The 20,075-nt window shown below is 37.8% G+C and overlaps 3 protein-coding genes across 5 annotated transcripts in view; 2 read left to right on the top strand and 1 right to left on the bottom strand.

Annotated features, from left to right (window-relative positions):
• Positions 1-6,048, bottom strand: part of cdk11b (cyclin dependent kinase 11B) — a 17,019-nt gene extending 10,971 nt beyond the window's left edge. The window contains exons 1-10 of one of the 3 annotated variants that reach the window (XM_084721664.1): positions 5,983-6,048; positions 4,734-4,864; positions 4,218-4,357; positions 3,537-3,664; positions 3,277-3,421; positions 2,533-2,669; positions 2,070-2,195; positions 1,280-1,378; positions 833-964; positions 669-743 (exon numbers count right to left, since the gene is read on the bottom strand). In XM_084721664.1, coding sequence (XP_084577790.1) covers positions 669-743; positions 833-964; positions 1,280-1,378; positions 2,070-2,195; positions 2,533-2,669; positions 3,277-3,421; positions 3,537-3,664; positions 4,218-4,357; positions 4,734-4,844 — 1,093 coding nt within the window. In that variant the 5' untranslated portion in view covers positions 4,845-4,864; positions 5,983-6,048. Of the gene's footprint in view, positions 1-668; positions 744-832; positions 965-1,279; positions 1,379-2,069; positions 2,196-2,532; positions 2,709-3,276; positions 3,422-3,536; positions 3,665-4,217; positions 4,358-4,733; positions 4,865-5,982 lie in introns of those variants that run through there. The other 2 variants (XM_084721661.1, XM_084721663.1) reach the window with 2 other exon arrangements.
• Positions 6,049-6,809: 761 nt separating this feature from the next.
• LOC146325582 (small integral membrane protein 1-like) lies at positions 6,810-8,660 on the top strand. The gene is made up of 3 exons (XM_084720054.1): positions 6,810-6,961; positions 7,205-7,355; positions 7,722-8,660. Exons 2-3 carry the CDS (start codon positions 7,261-7,263, stop codon positions 7,843-7,845), a joined length of 219 nt encoding a protein of 72 aa, XP_084576180.1. The 5' UTR covers positions 6,810-6,961; positions 7,205-7,260; the 3' UTR covers positions 7,846-8,660.
• A 3,980-nt stretch (positions 8,661-12,640) lies between these two features.
• szrd1 (SUZ RNA binding domain containing 1) lies at positions 12,641-19,431 on the top strand. Its single transcript, XM_084721666.1, has 4 exons — positions 12,641-12,852; positions 14,434-14,483; positions 15,642-15,911; positions 17,339-19,431. The coding sequence occupies exons 1-4, from the start codon at positions 12,805-12,807 to the stop codon at positions 17,439-17,441; spliced, it is 471 nt and encodes a 156-aa protein (XP_084577792.1). The 5' UTR covers positions 12,641-12,804; the 3' UTR covers positions 17,442-19,431.
• Positions 19,432-20,075: the final 644 nt, after the last annotated feature.

A 20,075-nucleotide genomic window follows, 5' to 3' on the forward strand; every position in this document is an offset into this window, starting at 1 on the left:
TAAAAGCTCCAGGAAAAAGACAGCAAGTGGCCCTTATGTTAAGATTCTTTCTGTCACAACTGTCTTTTTCCCAGTTCAAGAATGAACTTTAAAGGCGAAGTCATCAGGATTATGAATGATTTGGACACTTTTAACAGAAAGTCTTAGTTAGAAACTGTGGGATTAGAAAGAGGTGAACATTCAGGATGGTATGGAAGTTCAGCACTAGATCAGTAGAGTACAGCTTTAACATTCAATTATTTTTAGTTCTTTAGTGAAAGACCCTATATAAATGAAATCAGGTTCTCATTCTGTATTTTGAACTTTCAGTGGTGGAGCTACTTTTTTTTGCATTTGGATCACAGATTGTGCCTTTAAGAAACCTGCAGAGATGAGTCCTGGCACGGAATTTTATTAACCTTCATGAGAAGGATCTGAAATAAAACTCCCAAATGTTCAGCACACAAAGCCAAGCTTTTGCTGACCCAAATGTGATTTATACATTCTCTCTACTGGCCACACAACTCTTCCATCTACAATGATTTCCAGATAAAAAGCGTTTCCATAAAAAATGTTGAACAGTCAAATACAAAGAATTGCAATTTAGTTAAACTTCAGGAGTTTTGAAGAATGTTCCAAGTTTAGTTACATCTCAAATTAAAACACAGACATCACACATGTTCACCCACCTGCAGGTATGTGATTTCCATTCTCCCTCTCCTCTTCATAGTCGTCATCTGACTGCTCATCCTCACTCACGTCCTCTGAAAGGGAGGAAGTCGCAGCGTTAAACCCGTCGCTCTGTATAAGTGAACCTCACACAGTGACGTGAGTCGCAGTTTAACAGGTTTACCTGCACTCTGCTCAGACCTTCCTGAGCCTGAAACAGACTCCTCCTCCCCTTCCTCTTCTTCACCCTCACTCTGGCTGCTGGACTCCTCTTCATCATCGTCATCCTCCTCCTCGTCAGAGCCTGATCCTGAAGCTAGGCGAGGTGAATAAGATACGAAAGCAATTATTTGAAATACTCTAAAGCAATTCAACTACAATTCTAAAACTGCCACATCATGTCACAGTTGTTGATTCAAAGCTTTAATGATTAACATGAACAAGTGATTAACTTTGTGGTTATTATCTGGAGTGAATGTGTTCTGCCAAAGAAGTCAGGCCATCTAAGAGTTTTTGGCCATTTATAGTAACCGAGTAACTGGATAATGAGCACTACAACTTTGTTGTTGTTTGTTGTATAATGGTCATGTCTGCTGGCTGCTACAAGTCTAGTGTATATATCATACATTACCTATGGAGGATTCTGCAGTGCTTGTCTTCCTTTCACTGTCACTGACATCCTGGAGGTCTGCAAGCGGGTCTTTGCTTTCTGGCTTCTCTTCCTTCGAGGCTGCAGACAAAATGATGCTATACGTTGATCTTGGGGAACAGCAGTCATTACACAGGATACAGTTAAGCAGAAATATAATTAGGGCTGTCTTTTTTTCTTTTTTTTTTACATTTAAAGTCTTTATGAAGGTCAACTTAAAGAAGTCCTTGAACAAAATCATACATTTTAATTGAGTAGTTTATTGGGTCAAATGAATAAATTACTTGTGTCCATATAGCAGGGCACTGGGATGAAGCCCTTGCTGCACATGGGGTGTGTTTTTATGATTACAATATCTTGACACTTTTTAAGACAAACAACAAGAGCTGCAAACAAAGCAAGTAGAAATACTGCTTTTATACTATCTGCTGTCTGCTCTGTCTGTGTCGGAGCTGAGCCTCGCCCTTGGTCACAAACATAGAGGAGAGGACAGAGAAACTAGCTCGACTATGAAGCAAAATGTAATAGGGAACTCTCAGCATACTTTCTTCTTTTCATTTGTTTCATTTCTTTTTCTGTTAGGATGGTTTCTGTCCGACATAAAGTAGCCTAATCTTTATCTGCAACTGTGCAGGCAGAAATATCAAGTTTAAACAGAATGAACAGACATGCAAGAACGAAAACATCATAAATAAAGCTTCAAAATCTTTGGCAGAGCCTGAAGTACAACCAAAGTAAGTAGATTTTTTTAGAGACTGCGAAATAAACTCACTTGCACTTTTCCGTTGTTCACTGTGGTCAGATCTGTCACGGGGAATGCGGGTGGGACTTCGGCTGCGGTGACTTTGTTTTGGCTTGTCATCATAGTCATCGGGTAGCATGTGGTGGCGAGATGGCACTGTGAAGAAGAAAGCCTTATGAACCACTGCTACAGATTTAGAACCACACTTCACAGGGTTTTTTAAAAAAGACGACAGAGAGTCATGATGCTTTAGATTCTGTGCTTCAAGAAAGTGTTTAACATATTAGAAAATATTATTTGCTTTCTTTCTGAGAGTGAGATGAGAAGATCAATACCAAGTTAATGTCTGCATGTCAACTACTGAGCTAGAATCAGGACATGTTTAGCCTAGCTTAGCATGAAGACTGAAGTCAGAGGGAACCAGTAGCCTGGCTCTCTCCAAAGTGAAAAAATATGCCTATTGCCCAGCAGGTGTTTGGGTTCACTCACTCACCATCTCGTCGAGCATCTCGCTCTTTGCGTCGCTCCTCAGCACGCCTCTCCCGATCCTTTAGCTCTCGTTGCTCTTTCTGTTGTTCACGCAATTTTCGGTCCCGTTCCCGCTGGCGCTCGATCTGTTCCAGCCGGTCCCTGTGGTCCAAAAAAAACCCAGGAGAATCCAATCGAGGTCTGTCCAGACAACCAAGGTCATGCTTAGTTTGGGTTGATAAAGCTTACTCAAACATACAGTTACTTTATGGCTGCAGGACAGATATACTCAATAATAACATATTGGTTTAACACTTCGACACGTGGGTCCGCTTGAGCCTGCATTGTTTACATGGGCTTGATTTAATTTGGTTATAAGAGAAACACACCCACAATTACTCCATCTGAATTTTAGCAAGTAAAATCTGAATAAATTATAGTCATGTTTAACAGTGAATGTTTTGTGTAACTTCAGATGCTTTGTATAACAATTTACAATGTACATTTACAGTATAGTCAATATAGAATTAAAAAAGAAGGGGAAAAAGCTATTTTAGCTCAACTTGATCTTGTTAAAGGTTTTAACATCCTTGCAAGAACAGAATTCAGGGTTACACAATGAATACCTATTCCAAAAAAAATAGGTATTTGCATTAAAAAATATGTAAACTGATTAAACTTAAGTGGTAATCAAAATGATAATACTTCTTTGCCTAAATTAATGTAAACTAAACTAATATATGGTTTCTTTCCAGGGGTCGGTGCTCACCTCTCTCTGCGTGAATGAGCTCTGGCCTGCTCCCTTCGTTTCTGTCTTTCCCAGTCTCGCCGAGCTTTGTCTTCTTCCCACTGTCGCTTCCTGCGATCGCTCTCTCGCTCCTTTTCTTTGTCTTTGGGTCGCGCATGTTTCCCTGCTGTAGAGGTAAAAAATATGAGTGGAAGCAGATGTGAAAAAAACATTTCCAAACATGTTGTATTCAGCTGTAAAACATGTGTTTTTGTTTATGTAATTAAGCAGCCTTTCCACACCTCCTTCAGCAGAGTGACTGCGATGGCGTCTTTTATCTTTTCTCTTCTCCTCCTTTCTGTGGTGAGATTTGTCTTTTCTTGCTATTTGCTGTGGGGGCTTGATTGCTAGTGATTCGTCTTCCTCTCCCCTGTGTAAATGAAAACATCATGAGACATTGAAGGGCCAGTTACAGTGTTGCATAAAAATTTTAAACCATTGCATAAACCGTGGGCTGCAATTTTTTCATACTTCATATATTTGCTGATTATTTTCTAGATTCATCAATTAATCTTTTTGTCTATCAAATGTATGTAAATCAAAAAAAAAGTCATCTTAAGTCCAATGTGATGTCTTTAAATATCTTATTTTGGCAGCCAAAAACCCAAACATGTTAAGTTTATCGTGATATAAATAGGAGCTCTTCATATTTTCTACAAATTGCATGAAAAATCACTTTAACCATTAACTGATTATCAAAATAGCTGCCAATTATTTATTTATTTATTTTTTTCAATTGAGTAATTTAGTGGTTGACTAATCATTGCAGGTCTACATGATATATATACTATAATATATATTTAATAATAATAATTTAATATATATAGATAAACTATTACATACACACTTAATTCCACCTTGAAAATACACTTTCCAGTCAACTTAAACATATTTCTTCATGTTTGTTTCCTACAAACATGCACCTGTCCTCTGTTGAGTCATCCCGTGTGTACGGGGAATTACGAATTGTTATTTCCATCTTTTGATCCCGCAGTTCTCCTTCCTCCGGAGTGTCACGTTTGGCTTCCCGATCATCCGCCTGTGGAACAAGGCCCTGTGTGAACTGTGCAGGACGAGAAGGACAAAGGAAAAGCTTGAAAGACATTACTATGCATCCACAGATAAGGTTTAAGATAGTAAACACCAATACCAAAACGTTTTCTGTTATTCAGTGTGTTCAATTTTACCAAATTTATTGCCATAAACAGATGGATAGAGCAATAATAGTATTTATGATGTAAGATTACTAATAAAAAATTAAGTCTGACTTTATTTAACAACGTAATTTCAAATTATTTGTTTTAAAACTTATCTATGTGAGTTTGCATACAAAAAATTAACGGCAAATAAAAGTGATAGCTTGGATTCATAATTGTTTTTAACACTGTGTCAACATTTTGGTGTCACATGGGTCCTTCATTAAATCTGAGATACTTTACATTTTTCTGGCGCTTGGGGTCTGTTCTCTCTTCTAATTCTCTTCTGCGTTTTTTCTCAAGTAGGATTTCGTCAAGAGTTTTTACTTTCCAGGTCTCCTTTTCGTCCCCCATCAGCGTCCAGTCTCCACCGCCTGTTCCACATCACAAACACATACAGCAAGTGATCACTACATGTCATTAAATTTCAGCTTCATTTCAATTGTGAAGTCAAGCTTATACATAGGAAAAAGTAATAGAAATAATCATAGATTTATGGCAGAGAGGAGCCTGCCTCTTGTTGGTCACTGTTTTTTTCCATTTGTCATCCATTTACCCTTCATGCAAGCTGTCAAGACAAGACCACCAGTAAATTTTGTCATTAAAATCTTACAGTTTGTCCAGCTGTCAGGACTATGTTTAAAACCTCCAATTTACTTCTCTGAAAAGAAGACCTTCCGCTCTTAAGGCCTTGTTATAAATCAGAAGCAAGAAATTATAACGTGATAATATATGCAACAGAGTGACCTTCAACTATAAGATGATTTTCACTGGCCACTCGACATCCAGTCCAGCAGGCAGCAATTTCCTAAAAGGTTAACTTAAAAATCCGATTATACAACTCTTATTCCCAGCTCTCTCCCGCTTTACTCTTTTATTTTACGTTACTACTTCCAAACACGTTGACTGGTCAGTGGTCATTTTAAAGACAAATACAACAGCGCACACGAATAATCAAGGGGTGGACACGACTCAAATTCTTATATTTTGTGTGAGGTTTAGCATGATGCACCCCATTATTAGCGTTTGGTCGAAGTATACTGTCCGGCGCATCACAACGTTGCAGAATGTAACGTTACGTTTACGTAAGCTAACAGGCCAGTTAGGGAGACGTAGTCGACAATAGTCCATTAATGTTGTACATGGTTCTGAAGGAACGAATTATTAAATTGGAAGGCCTGAGCGTATACCAACACTTTAAATAAAACGGTACATGAGTAATTTACTTCTAACATTTAACACGCTGCGCGTTTTACGTCCAGCGGTTGATGCTAACGCATTAGCTAGCTAACGTTAGTTAGCTAAAAGTAGCATGAGCGAGTGTTGCTAAACAATTACAGCAGCTGAGTACATGATTTTAAAGGGAAACGTTAGTACAGCTGGTAGAGCTATGAACTGGAGAACAAATATATATGTCTGTGTCTGTAGTTAAAAGCGTAGATACAGTGAATGATTGAATTAAACAGCGGGCAGGTGAAACGTTAACACAAACCTGAAATATGCGCAGCGGTATTATGGCACACCACCGGAAGTCTCCACGCGTTAGCAACTCTGGAAAACGTCCGGAATGAAACAATGACTTCCTCTAATAATATAATCTAAAATAAAATAAAATAAAATGAAGTATAGTGTGTGGAGTAAGCACCGGGCAGCATAGACTAGAGAAGTGCAGACTATAACCTTCTTCATCCTAGGCCCCATAAGTAACTTGCAGGTCTCCTGTGAAGACCTAAGTTCTGAAACCGGCTTCAACCTCTTCCCCTCACATTGGTGTAACAAGTAATTCATACACTGGAACAGTAAAATGCAATGTCTGATTAAAAATGTAATTAAGTTAAATTAAAACTGTGCAAAAGACCATTCAACTTCACTGAATGTGCAATTACAATGTGCCTGAATATAGAGAAAGCACAAGCTTAAATGGTGCTTTATCTGACATTTTTTTGTTCAGTAAGTCATCAACTGATTGATATATTACCATATTATGAAATGAGTGAGTCGCTGAGAATACTGGATTTTTTTACATTTAAAAACTGAGGAGGCCGCTGTTATTCCAGCACAAATAAAGGTGCAACATATGCATCCTCTAAGACAATCTTTGAACTAAGTAATATAATAATACAGTAATATTATATTTAACCATGTCACACGTTGATGCAAGGGCGGAAGTACTGTGAAAATCTGCAACACTAAGTATTTTCTATTTTCTCACTATCTGCACAGGATGTGATGAAACCACACAGAGCTTTAATTGCCCTTTATCATAGAATAAGAATCATATAAGGAGGGGAAAGACGAAAGCTGGAGCACAGCTAATAGATTTATGACAGGATGACCTCAGCAAAGACATGAACTTTGCCCAAGGATTTCATGCTGTTCAGGAGGCACGAGTCTCAGTCTCAGTTGTGCCTTTAAAAGAGCTGGAAGCAGAGCTTTCTCTGCAGGTTGTTGACTGTTTCAGACTGATACAGGTGAGCACAGCTTAAGTTTATCTGAATATGATGATATAAAATTAAGTCTGCTTTAGGTGACAATCATCAAATCACTGCTTTTGAGTCTGATTATTGCAGTCATTTGGTCTGATTGAGCTCCTGGGCTGCTTGAACACTCGGAATACTTGATTGATGAGATTCTTTGCACCAAATCTGATTTTAAATGTCATATGTTACATGCATTTAGCAACACATAAGTGCCTTATGATGTATTAAATGCAGAATATTAAAGACTCCAGGCAGCAGATAAACCTCTGAGGAGAGGAAGAACTTCCCACATGGAGTCCAATGGTGCAGGCAACGTGCAGTATGACCGCTGGAGCGAACGCAACATCAACATGAACGTGGAAGCATCACAACCCACCACGATGAGGTGAGACAAAAATACACCTGGCAAAAAGATGCAAAGATTAAATATGAAGTTTTCATACTGTTGGAATTTTCTGATGTTAGTGAGGAGAAAATATACAGAGTTATAGGAAGATTTAAATGAGGTTAAACCATATACTGGGACATATATAGATTACACTGATAAAATGAGTGTGATGGGGTGGGTAATGGTTAATTTAATATATCAAAAAAATATAAGTTGATAAGTTAATTACTAAACTACTGGCAAGCTTTGTGAAATTTTAACAGGCAAAATAAAACGTGGTGAAACCTGGTCATAAAATTATATTAGAATCATTGACCAGGTGCTATTTAACCTGACTCTATCTCCCTTTCTGTTCAATCACAGGATCTACAACAGACTGTGTACCGGCAACACTGGAATAGCAGTGAAGGCAGCAGTAGCTTTGGGTGCACTGGTGTTAATTTACATCATAGGATACGTGACAGGATACTATGTCCACAGGTGCTGATGGTGGAGCCCTACGAAGACAGACAAGAAAAACAAAGAAGATCCTGGATAAACACAAGTTTCAAATGTTTTGTATATAAAAGAGCAGACTACCAATGAGGTATTTACATGTTGAAGAGAAATAAATCTACTAATATTCAAAAAGCCATGTCATTCTAATAAATGAATGTAATTAATATATAGAACATTTGAACAATCACATATAAAGTCTTCCTTTTGGGTGTGTGATCATGTGTCTTTCATCATACATTCATATGTAGAAAGTAAAGGCTATGGAAAAGTTTGTAAATGCTGATTTTATTCTGATGTGATTTATTATGATGGTAATGCTACAGTATTGCAACCATATATCATGCATCGATAGTCAGTGTATAAGTATCAAATGACATTCTGCAAGTGCAGTACAGTAAATTTACTGTTTTATTACTACTGTGACAGCAGCAGTAACAATAGTTTATCAAATCAAGCTCTTTTAGACTGTCCTACTTTGAGAAAAGCCTAGAGTTTTATCACCCCCAACAGGCATAAGCAGGGAGGGCATCATTTAATCGCTCCTGTGTTTGCCAAAATGTGTGCATGATCACTGGACCTACAGTTTATCCAAAGTGAACCTCAATTACTATTGCACCAATCAACCTAATTTTTATTGTGCCCATTTAATGATGGCATGTTGAAGGAACTCTGTGAGCCACAGCTTTATGTTTTTATGGCTGGAGGCATTATGTTGTCAGATCGTCCCATTTTTGTGAATGCATTATCTCAAGAATGCTTTGAGGGAATTTCTTCAAACATGGCGCAAACTTATTGCGTGCTCTATATGAAAAGTGCCCTGAGATCACTATTTTATGGAACTATACAAATGAAGTTGACTTGAATTTTTTTTTTATAAGAAAAATAATTGAACAATTTGGTATGAATTGCTGATATGGATTTGCTCTCCAATGAAAACTCACTTCTGCTTCTGAAATAAAACTACAAATTAATTTCACAGACTACCTGTGTTTTCTTTGGTGCATTCCATCCCCATGTAGCAGGCCTGGTCCAGATGTTGACCTCAGAAAGATGTTTGTGTTTATTATAGATCTGAAATATTCACCACAGAGGATGTTGTAATCTATCACTGGTGTTGTGTACCTGGAAAACTCAGCCTGAGGTTTCAGTGTCACGTAATGTTTAACAATTTGTTCTGTGGTTTATGGCCTTCAGGGTCATCATTTAATATATTACAAAGAAAGTTTAATAAGATATAGATTTTAATCATAATAGACTTTTGCATAAAATAAGACAAATTCCTTTTTTCGTGCACCTTTAACTCAGATGAAGCAGTGCCAGAAATCACTGGAAACACTTCCATGAAATTGGGGATGGATGTTCATTATTCTCAAAAACATGAATCCAAATGTCTTGGTGATCCAGTAGGCCCAACCATCAGGACAAAATGCTAACTATGCACACCACCATTTGTTGCAATGAAAACAACATACTGTTTTACATGAGCAGAGAATGATACAAGATCTGCACAACTGAGTCTAAACTTTTGTGATATTTATTTGTTTATTCATTTTACCTTTATTTAAGCAGGTTGTCCCATTGAGATTCCACATCTCTTTTGCAAGAAGAGCCCTGGCCAAGGTAGCAGCCAATCACAACATATTAAAATACAACAAATACAATACATTAAACAAATGTCCACAATAAAACATGAACAGCTATTCAAACATAGTGGCCTCTCAAGAACAACTAGCTCATGTCTCCATCACCACTTACTTTATGATGCCCTTAAATTTATCAGTGGATATAAGTGCATCTAATTTAAAATCTTTTTCTAGATTTTTCCAGGCACTACCCCTGCTATAGAGAGAGCGTGGGTGTAAATCCCTGTATCACAAGCATATAAATATATTTTTGCTTGAATGTCTTTACACAGATCATTTATAAACATAGAAAACAAAAATAGGCCCCAAAATGGAGCCATGAGGAACATCTTAAGATATCTTAAAAAATTCAGATTTGTTGCCTTCTGCATAAACATACTGAGTATGATCTACAGAATGATTCTGGAACCATTTTACAGCCCTGGAGCCTAAACCAACATTTCTTAAGTTTGTTCAGCAGCAATCTGTGGTCCACTGAATTAAACACCTTAGAAAGATCCACAAATAAGGCAGCGGTTTTCTGTCCAAGCACCAGTGATATCATTTGTCACGGCTGTAGCAGCACTGTGACCAGAAAACCATTTAAAATATTTTGAGCAAATAAAAACAGTTTTAACTGTAAATTTACGAGGGATTCAATGAGATGGTAATTGTTCCACTCTGAGGGGTCTCCACCTTTAAGTAAGGGGAGAACATAGGCAGCTTTCCAAGTTTTTAGATATGGAGATTTTTAAGTGTTTATTAAACTGAAGATCATGGCAGCTTTATCTTTATTTCATCTAAACCAACCAGAATTCCAGAGTTCCAGGAGACTTGAGGCAATATGTCTACCAGACAGGGTTTTAATTGATTTCCAGAATTTTGATGGGTTATTTAGGTTCTCTGTAAATGACGTCAGATAAAACTCTGATTTGCACTTTCCAATCATTAAAGTACATTTGTTCCGTAAGGTTCTAAATGTAGTTAGATCAGCAGAGGAATCTGAAAATCTTGCTTGGGCCCACGATTTATTTCTTAAACGACTGTCTGAGAACCGAGGATTGTCCCTACCGCTGATCTTAAACTTCTTAATAGGAACACTTTTTATTAGAGATGGACAGGAAAATTGAGTGAAAATATTCCCATGCCATTTCAACATCTGGAATCAGAGTAACTCTGCTAAGATCACTGTAATTACAAGTCCTGCAGGAAAGCATGCTCTACAAAGCTTTCAAAGCTTCAAGCTGTTACTGTTATAGATAGATGTAAGACTGAACAATCCAGATTTAGGTCCAGTACTGGAAACAGAGGCATTAATGGATATGTTCACAATTAATCAATTGATAAAGCATAGGAAGGGATTTTTAATGGTTGGTATGGAAAGAAGAACTGAATACAGTGAAAAAAAAATGTTTCAATGTATATATGGACAACTGACTATTGTTTTAGGACAGACTTGAAAACTGTCGACCTATCCTTTAATGATCCTTAATCCATATACCATGAAACTTAAACATCCCTGGCTAGAGTAACACAGTGTGGCACATCAGAAAAGCTGATATGCTTATCAGTTGGGTTACTGAGTTCAGTTCTATTTTGCCAATATCACCTTCACTATATCCGGACCAAGTCCTTATGACAGCATTTATTTTGAAAGACTCTTATCTGAGAACATCACTGTGATAATTAGGAAGGAAGCAAATTCCGGTCGCAATAAAACAACACTTCTGATGTAAGCAGCACAGTCATGTTGATTTGTGTACAAAGTCCAATAAAAAACAAAATAAGCACTTTTGTTGCCAAAACATTTTGTACAGGGATGCAATTAAAAATAAATAATATGAATTAACTCTGCTGCTGCATTCTAATCAGGTCACACTTCAACAAAAATACAAAAATTAGAAGAATTAATAAAAATATTTCAGAATCAGTCACAAAAATCATAGTGGTAGCAATGTAGTGTATTGCACATGTCCGTCAATGATCAGAGATGTGTCACAGCACTGAGTAAAAATACTCCTATTTACACATGGGTTTTGACCGAAAAATGTCAGTGGAAAAGGCAACTTTCCATCAATGTCGTTATATATATTGTGACTACAGCACAGCTTAGTGCAGAGTATTCTTTTCAAAGTATTGTTACGCTAAAACAATAACACTTTACCTCAAGGTAAAGTGAGAGTTACCCAACAGGTAAATGGAAATTAATTTTCAAATTATATACATGTGATGTATAACAAAAAAAAAAAAAAAAAAAATCTAATTCAGAATTTTCAGATGTCAAAATTGAACCAATACAGTAATGAGTGTAGTCACACTGCTCTCTCCACTAGAAGTGTGTGGTGATTGTTTCTGCCTGTTTTTGTCATTATTTTGCTGTGCTTGGGACACTTTCTCAGCCCTAAAATGGTATCGGTGTCCTGTGAATCAGACTCAACAATGAATGAATCTTTCTGGTGTGTTTATGAACAGCTTGGACACATCCTACCTCTTCCTTTAAGCAGATATGCAATCACACCTTGCCTTGTATGAACATATCCAGATGGTATAGATGGGCAATGTGGGCAAAATCAATTCTAACAATATTTTTGACCAAATACCTTGATATCGATGTAAAAGTGATATTGTCAGGATGGCTATCGGTACTTTTAGAAAATATTAATGCAATGCGATTTTTGATAAATAATCATCATTAATGTAAATATAATGACTAAGTGGCTAAAGGCAAATAATAGAAAAGCTAGTGTGGTGTGTTCAGATAATTATATCACTTTATTTTAATGCAGCCTTTAGAACCAGTAAAAGACAGTACTTATGCCATATCATGATAAAACGATGTCCAAAATCTAAGACAATATCTAGTCTTAAATCACAATATCGATATGATATTGACACATTACCCAGTCCTACCAGGTGGTAGCAAGAAACGCTGCAGGAGAATTGAATTAAATGTATTATTTTATTCTCTGTTATGTTACCAAACACCCCTGAATGTCACATTTCCGAGGCTTTGCGAAATAGATAGCAATAAGGAAGCAGTCACAGTGGTCCTGTGTCCAACACACACCTGTAGCATGTTTCAGAGCAAACAGTAAAAGACGTCTTCTACTTTTTCTTGCCAAATACTTGAGTTTGCTCTTTGTTTACTGTCACTTAACTGAAATGCTGTTGCCCTCTTTTATCCATTTCTTCTCAGCTGTGTAGAGGGGTATCTTCCTGCTGTGGGGAAATCCGTCAGTGTGATGTCAAAGCTGAGGACTGCCGAGAGGCGGATCTGAAGAAACCCAGGCAGGACAGGCAGCCACAGCGTGTGAGCAAAATGAAACATGGATGAGGAGGTCGCCGAAAGTTGGGAGGAAGCTGCTGATAGTGGGGTAAATAATAAAAGGCTCTACATACCTCCAGTTAAAGGGGAATATCTTTTTGGTAGCCATTTCATATTTATAGGGTTGTTTTTTTAGAAGTTCTCAAAACGTTGTTCCATGTTAACGACTCCCACGGGCCAACAATGTAGCTGTTAGCTAAAGCTAGCGTTAGCTTTAAGAAACTTGGCGAGCTAACGTGAAGTAGCTAACGTTAGCAAGCGAGACAGGCTTAACATGGAATATTAGCCAACTAGGCTAACTGGCCAAGTGACGTTAGACACTTCAAATTCATTTTGCATAAAGTTATGATAATATATGTTTGCTTATTAGCTAATGTTGGTCAGATAACTAAAATATAGGACGCGAGCTAAACCCACGAAATTACAGTTCCTGTTGGTGGACGTGATCTAATGCTAAGCTAACTAGCATGGCTAACATGGAAAATGTGTCAATTGAATGTTGGTTTACTTATTGATAAATGTACACACCTCCCACAAGACAATTGAAGCTCATTTCATGGTACATTCATATTTCAAATTCATTTCGTCATAACGTTATAGTTTTTCACGCTAATAACGATTATCTTGCTCATTGATTCTAACGATTCCACTGATTTAGAGCTACGTTAGCCGAACAATTCTAATGTCGACGGCTATCTTTACTTAGCATACCAGCATTGTGAATAAGTTTAAAACTTCGACATCTCACTGTAATAACGTGAAGATAAGTAACTTAACAAGATTAATTGTTTTGCGTATTAGTTAAACGAGCTCAACAGTAATTCTTACATTTCCGCTCATTTAGCAATTTTTATATGGAGCCTGGCTTTAGCTCAAGTAACGTCATGCATGCTGTGATGTGAGCTCGCTGGAGTAACTTGATTTCCTGTAGTTTACGAGGCCAGGTTGTTGTTGGACAACAGTTTCGGCCATGTTGTCAGTCAGTGGCCGGTTGGTGAGCTTGTTATATCGCCAAACTGGCAACTTTGTAACATTTAGCTAGCTCTTAGCTAACATTAGCTACCGTTACGGTAGTTTGGCAGACTATCGCTAGCTGATGACGTCAAGAACGTGGCTCTGAGAAGTTGATCAGGTCGACAGCAGCAGCTTGTTAGTCTGAAGTTGCACATCTTTTTTGTCATGTTCTCCCATTGTTAGGTAGTAAAGAAAGTAGAACTGCGTTGTTTAATTGATTGTTAAAATCTGCTAATTTGCCCCTAGCTTCTGTGTTTTGTTATGTTTTTTTTTTTTTTTTTTACCAGCAAATAACTATTAATCAAGAAAATAATCAACCAATTAATTGACTATGAAACTGTTAGTTGCAGCCCTAATGAAAAGCAGTTTATAAATACAATGCAGTTTACATCATATTTATAATTTTCTTTGGCAACATCAGCTGGTTAATGTTAGCTTGCTGAGCACTCTCTCTGTTATGACTTGGCAGCTGCCCTACACATGTATAAATAGCTTGTAACTGAATCCTGCTTTCCATCTACTCTTCGTGTTGCTTAACTACCTAACTTTTCTTACTACCCCAAATCAATCTGACCATGTTTACATTAATGCATGTTTGAACCATTTTCCCCCACAGGAAATGGAAAAACGGTTAGAAGAGAAGCTAAGGATCAGCCAGAAAGAAAAGTAAGGCCTTCAAACCTAGAAGTGTGTCCCAGATTTGTGACTTTTAAAGACTTAGTATGCAGGATGTTCCTAAAAACAATGCAAATTTTCTTATAAGAAAATTCTGTTAATAATTACTCACTAGAAGTGTGTGGTGGTGTTTATATCTGCAAAGACCCTGCCCTCTGCCTGTATTGTCTTATTTTCTTGTTATTTTGCTGTTTTGGGGATGTTTACCAACCCAAAGTGTTGTTATATGATGACCTGGAAATAGACTCAACAATCAACTATCTTTCTGGCGTGTTAACAAATAACCACTGACAAATCCTGCATATTCTGTCTTTAAAGCCATTCTTTGAATTATTATTTAAAACTGTACTGTTTTGTTAGTGCATTTTGCTTGCCTGTAAACGTGCACACCTGAGTGTAACCTAAGACATTAGACTTTTTACCAATTCAGAGCCACTGAAGTCCAGTTCTCTATACAGGTGATCTACGAAGAACCAATTTATTTCAAGGGATGCACTGATTCAGTGCACTTATGGGTCCAATGTGTTAAATTGTTCCATTGATTTATTGACAGAAATTGAATATAATATTCATAATAATGTTTTCATTAGTGTATAATCAACTGAAAATAAGAAACATTGTGTTTTTGTGACCTTTAGAATAGGCCATTTCTATCTAAGGAGTCAGATTTCTTCTGTCTGGAATGTTTCATGGCTGTGTTTGTAAAGTAGCCCAGAGCAGACAAATCTAACACTGACTCTAGTCACAGACTTTTATTTGCCAGTTTCACCACCATAGATTCTCATACACACGAAAGACGAGGCATTTGCGGTCTGCAAGCTCACTGCTAGATGACACTAAATCCTACACATCCTACACCTTTTATTTATTTTTATTGATTAGTGGAGGCATTCTTTTTTAAGAGAGCTGAACTGAAGAGTCAGAAACTGTCTTCAGACACATTGTACCAAGTATATAATGCTGCTGATAAGCAGGAATGAACTGAATCATTTAAAAAATGTATTTTCGTTTCTGTCATAAGTCTTCTAGCCATGCATGCATCATCTAAGCTATTACTGGCATAGCCACCCCCGCTTTGAGGTAATAGCCTCTTCCTGTCTGTCACATTACTAATTTTGCGTGGTCTATGTGTTGTTGGTCTGCTTTCAGGGAGTCCAGTAATAATTCTCCACGATCTCCACTGAAGACAACCATGGTGATACAGGACGAGTCTCTACCAGCAGCACCCCCACCTCAGATCCGTATTTTGAAGCGGCCTGCAAGTAACGGGTCATTGGGATCTCCCTTGAATCAGAACAGGCCCACACCACAGGTCAAGTCTCTGGCCCAGCGCGAGGCAGAGTACGCCGAAGCCAGGAAGAGAATACTGGGTAGCGCCTGCCCAGAGGAGACGCCTCAGGACAAGCCCAACACTGACCGGTAATAAACCACAAATACTGACATTTTACAGGTTTTCAGCACAGCCTAATGAGGCCTTGCTTAAGGCCACTAGCAATTTGTTTATTTCATGTTGTGCTGAAGACTGTGTTCAACTTTTTGTTAGGATACTTACTACCAACTGAGAGAAAGGTGGCAAATGAACAGACATTATTTTAGGCTTTCTCCAGCCACCTTGATTTGAGTAATAAAATCTTCTTCAAGCTGAATCCCAGGTGAATTGTCAGAATCTGTACATTTGTAAGTTGCCTTGTGATTCTTTTGGTTTCGTTTTAAGACTACAGTTGGCAGAGGCACTTTGCTTTTTACTTTTGCTTTTTTTTTCTTATTGAGTTTAGATCGAGAGGAAGTGGGGCCTGTTCATAATCTATGATGCAACTTTGGAGAACTTGATTTACTGGTTCTTGTTTACAGGTCAAAGTTAATTGACTGAATAAGATGTTGTTTTCTTTTGTGAGGAGTTGGATTTGAATGGCAGTGAATTTTTCCCAAATGAATATACAAGCATCCCAAAAACACCTTATAGTTGATTAAATTGTTAGTCAATCAAGTTTTCATTTGTTAGTTTCAGGATTTAAAAAAATTACACATTAAACTCCATCTGGGATTTGCACTTTGCTGTTAAGCCCATGACGAAAATACCAGGGGATTGTTGCGACACAGATCTTGTCTCTTTTAACACTGACGTCAAGGCACACTGCTGCTAACTGTGGTGTTTCTGCCATTAGTTTATAAGCTAAGTTAGTGGTCATAGCAGAGACTGAGACACAGCCTCTGTAGGTACAGGAGGCACGTTAGGTTGAGGGGTTTGTCGCAAGTTAATTTTTGAGTGTACATTATCCATCTGAGTATTAGTTTTTGTGAAGTTATTTATAGAGCCCAACTGATAGAATTGATTTATGGTTTTGTTATATGTAGTTATTTATAATAGTCAACTGTGTTTGTATATGTATATTTTGTTATATATTTTGCAAAAATGTTTTCCTTAATATCAGCATCTGCTCTAAAATCCAGTATCTGTTGGGCTCTAGTTATTTATTCCTGTGTTTTGAGTTGTATGAAGTTATACTGTGTTGACATAAATTGACTATATGTTCTGTCTCCTTGCTGGTGATTCCAACACATTCAGAAACATTACAGCTTTTTATCTTAGCATTTAACAGGCAGCTGTTTTTGTTCCCTCAAAATATATTTAAATAATTTAATTAATATGAATGAGGAATGACTAGTCGACTAAAGGCATCAACTGATAACTACTAGTTGACTATGATAATCTAAAGCCAAGAAGAAATACCTGTCTGTTGGGATTGTGTAATTAGGACAGTTGAGGAGAAAGTTTCTGTCCAGAAGATGGAATGTACAAAAGGTTGCTGTCTCTAATTATTTCCTGTTTCCTCTCTGTCTGCCAGGCCAGGGCGCAATAACTCAACATTGCCTTCAGAGGATACCCGATCAAACAATCACACTGTCGGGCAGCCAGACGGCACCCAAGGGTTCCGACAGCACAGATAAGTGGGCCCCAGGGCCAACCAGCCATCAAGGGGAAAGAGCTTAAGGGTAACCCTAGAGTAAAGACAACAGTGTATTCTTAAAACTTCCTTCAGTTCCATCATATTGGACATGCTGCGAGTACAGCCGCACCGCTGCCTCCCAGAACTGACAGGGAGTGAGGAACTCCAGGAGGAAGTGCTCTTTTCTCTCCCCGCCCCAGTCTGATTGACACTGTGATTATTATGGACATCTTCTGGACTCACTGTGATGATCCCTTTAAGAAACGCCCCTCACCTCCATCTCTCTCCTCCTTCAGCCCTGCCTCAGGATGCCTGCAAGGTGGGAACAAAGACTTAAAGAAAGGATGGGAGAGAGAAGAGGAGCAGCGACGGGCCATAGCAAAATGAGATGAGCTGGTACTTGGGCAGCAACTTCTCCTCAGCAATAATACCAGACATCGCTTCTCACACCTTTACATACATGTTTTTAATTTTTCAGATGTTGGCTTACAACGTTTTTATCTTTTTGTCTTTCTTGCTTGTCTTTAATAATCCATACTAGGGATGCTCTGATAGCTACAGATACCATCAATAACCCCTTCATTAAAACAGTATTTAGTGCTGGGACTTTTTAAATAAACATATCTGCAATTTTTATGAAAGAGGACACAAGTTTTTCCACCTTTCTTTGGTGATAAAATGGTTTAAAAATGCTACATTTTGGATTTTCCTTACGGTTAAAACACAGACATCCTGAGCTGTTTTGCTCGTGGTGTCAGATCTCTTACGGTAAACTCACTAATGCTGAATACCGAACTGATACCTGCCCAGTAACTGAGCTGTTAGCATTATCACAGCACCCCTGATATGTAAATTGCCATTTGTTTTTAAAAACTGAGGGTAAGGGTCATGTGTGTCAAGTTGTATATCTGACAGGTTCTGTTTTATGCTTTTTTTTTTTTTTTTTTAAGCTTTTCAGGTGTCTTCCCTGGACCGTCACATCATTATTTCTATTTAAAAGTAAAATAATTAAAAAAAAGACAAATTAATACATAAAAAGTGTGAAGTGGGGTGAAGAGTAGCTTTTCTGCCTTTTTTGTATGAGATGGCAGCGATGTCAGAGCAGTATTTTAATCAAAATGAACCAAAACCCCATTTTAAAATACACATGTACATACAGTTAATTCAGATGTCATTATGTGAAGGTGGTATTTGTTGGCAGCAAAATGAGGGGAGGGTCAGACGGGGGAATGAATTTACTGCTGTACTTCACAAGCTTCTCTCTGTCATATCTCCACCTGTCAGCGACATGCTCGTTTCTTCATGTCCTCCGCTGACGTACAGCACGTAGGAACTCAGGTGCAAGTGAACGAGACTGAATGAATGAAATGAAATAAGATTGTATTTTTCCAGTGAGTTTGATCGCTTGAACAGCAGATGTCCGTATTAAAGTTCGGGTTGATTCTTAGTTAGAAACAGTCTGCAGTGAAATGTAACTGAAACGATGTCCCAAGATGAATGAATGCCAGTTTTTATTTTTTTGTCTGGCTGTTGGCATCTAGGTCACACAAGAAACATCAACTAATGGTCTGCTGCTGGAATGGATCATGGAGACACAGCTGTACTGTATGTGAACCAGAGAGGTAGTGACTACCTGGCTGACCAGGACTATTGTGCCCAATAGATGTTTTTAGTTTTTCACCTTTATTTGTTCAAACCGAGAAGAGGTCTCGATAAAGCCATATTTAGTGGTGCACATCATCTATAGAAAAGTTCTTGTATAATGGGTTGAATTCAGCTTGTGCCTCCTGTATCACATCTTTACTTCCTGGTTGTTGATTTTATTACTGTAGTTCAAGAAACTGAATATATCCGAGGGAGAATCCACAATCCTGGTTAAGAGATTTTAGTTCAGGAACTCTAGCAGCAGAGCAGGAGACAAACGAGCTCTGAGTGAGAACACAAACTGCCTGTAAATACCGATTTAATAAAATGATTTGCAAAAAACGGCACTTTCATTGTGTGATGTGTGTTCATTACGATTAAGTGGCTGTTTCTTTTGTCCAAAGTAGAGTTGTAATGATCAGTTAGTTGATCAGTAAGTCCAGGAATCAACCTGTGGCTCTTTGCGCTTCTACAGTGGCTACCTGTGGCTTTGACAAAAAGTCGCATGGAAATGAGTAACAGTTCTCTGTAAAAATATTTTTGGTTTGTCATATTTTGTAGGCCTAAAACAATTCCAAAATTCTCCAGTTGTAAAGATGTGCAGACTATACAGAAAAATGTTACATTTTTGCCAACTAAAATATGCATCATAGCCTAAGTCTATAGCTCAGCACCTTTTCCTCTAAATTTTGCTGCTGGCTAGTCTTTTATGTCTGTAGCCTAGTTATGGATGCCAGATCCAAAACATTAAAAGTCTCTGAGAAAAACAGAGAACTTAGTTTTAGCTTCGGGCAGGTTTTTCTCAAAATGAATGGATGATGAATATTACTGCCAATATGCTTTAATTATGCACACATGAAAAAGAATAGCAAAGTTGCTGCTTGCAATGCAACTGATGATGTGAGGAAAAGCCAAATCACATTCGTTCAACACTACAAATTTAATTACCTGTGTTAAGCACCTTCTTCCCATGCAGGCATATTGCTTCTTT

The sequence above is a fragment of the Lutjanus erythropterus genome, chromosome 6 (assembly GCF_056507025.1).
Source record: "Lutjanus erythropterus isolate fLutEry1 chromosome 6, fLutEry1.hap2, whole genome shotgun sequence".
NCBI classification, from domain to species: domain Eukaryota; kingdom Metazoa; phylum Chordata; class Actinopteri; order Lutjaniformes; family Lutjanidae; genus Lutjanus; species Lutjanus erythropterus.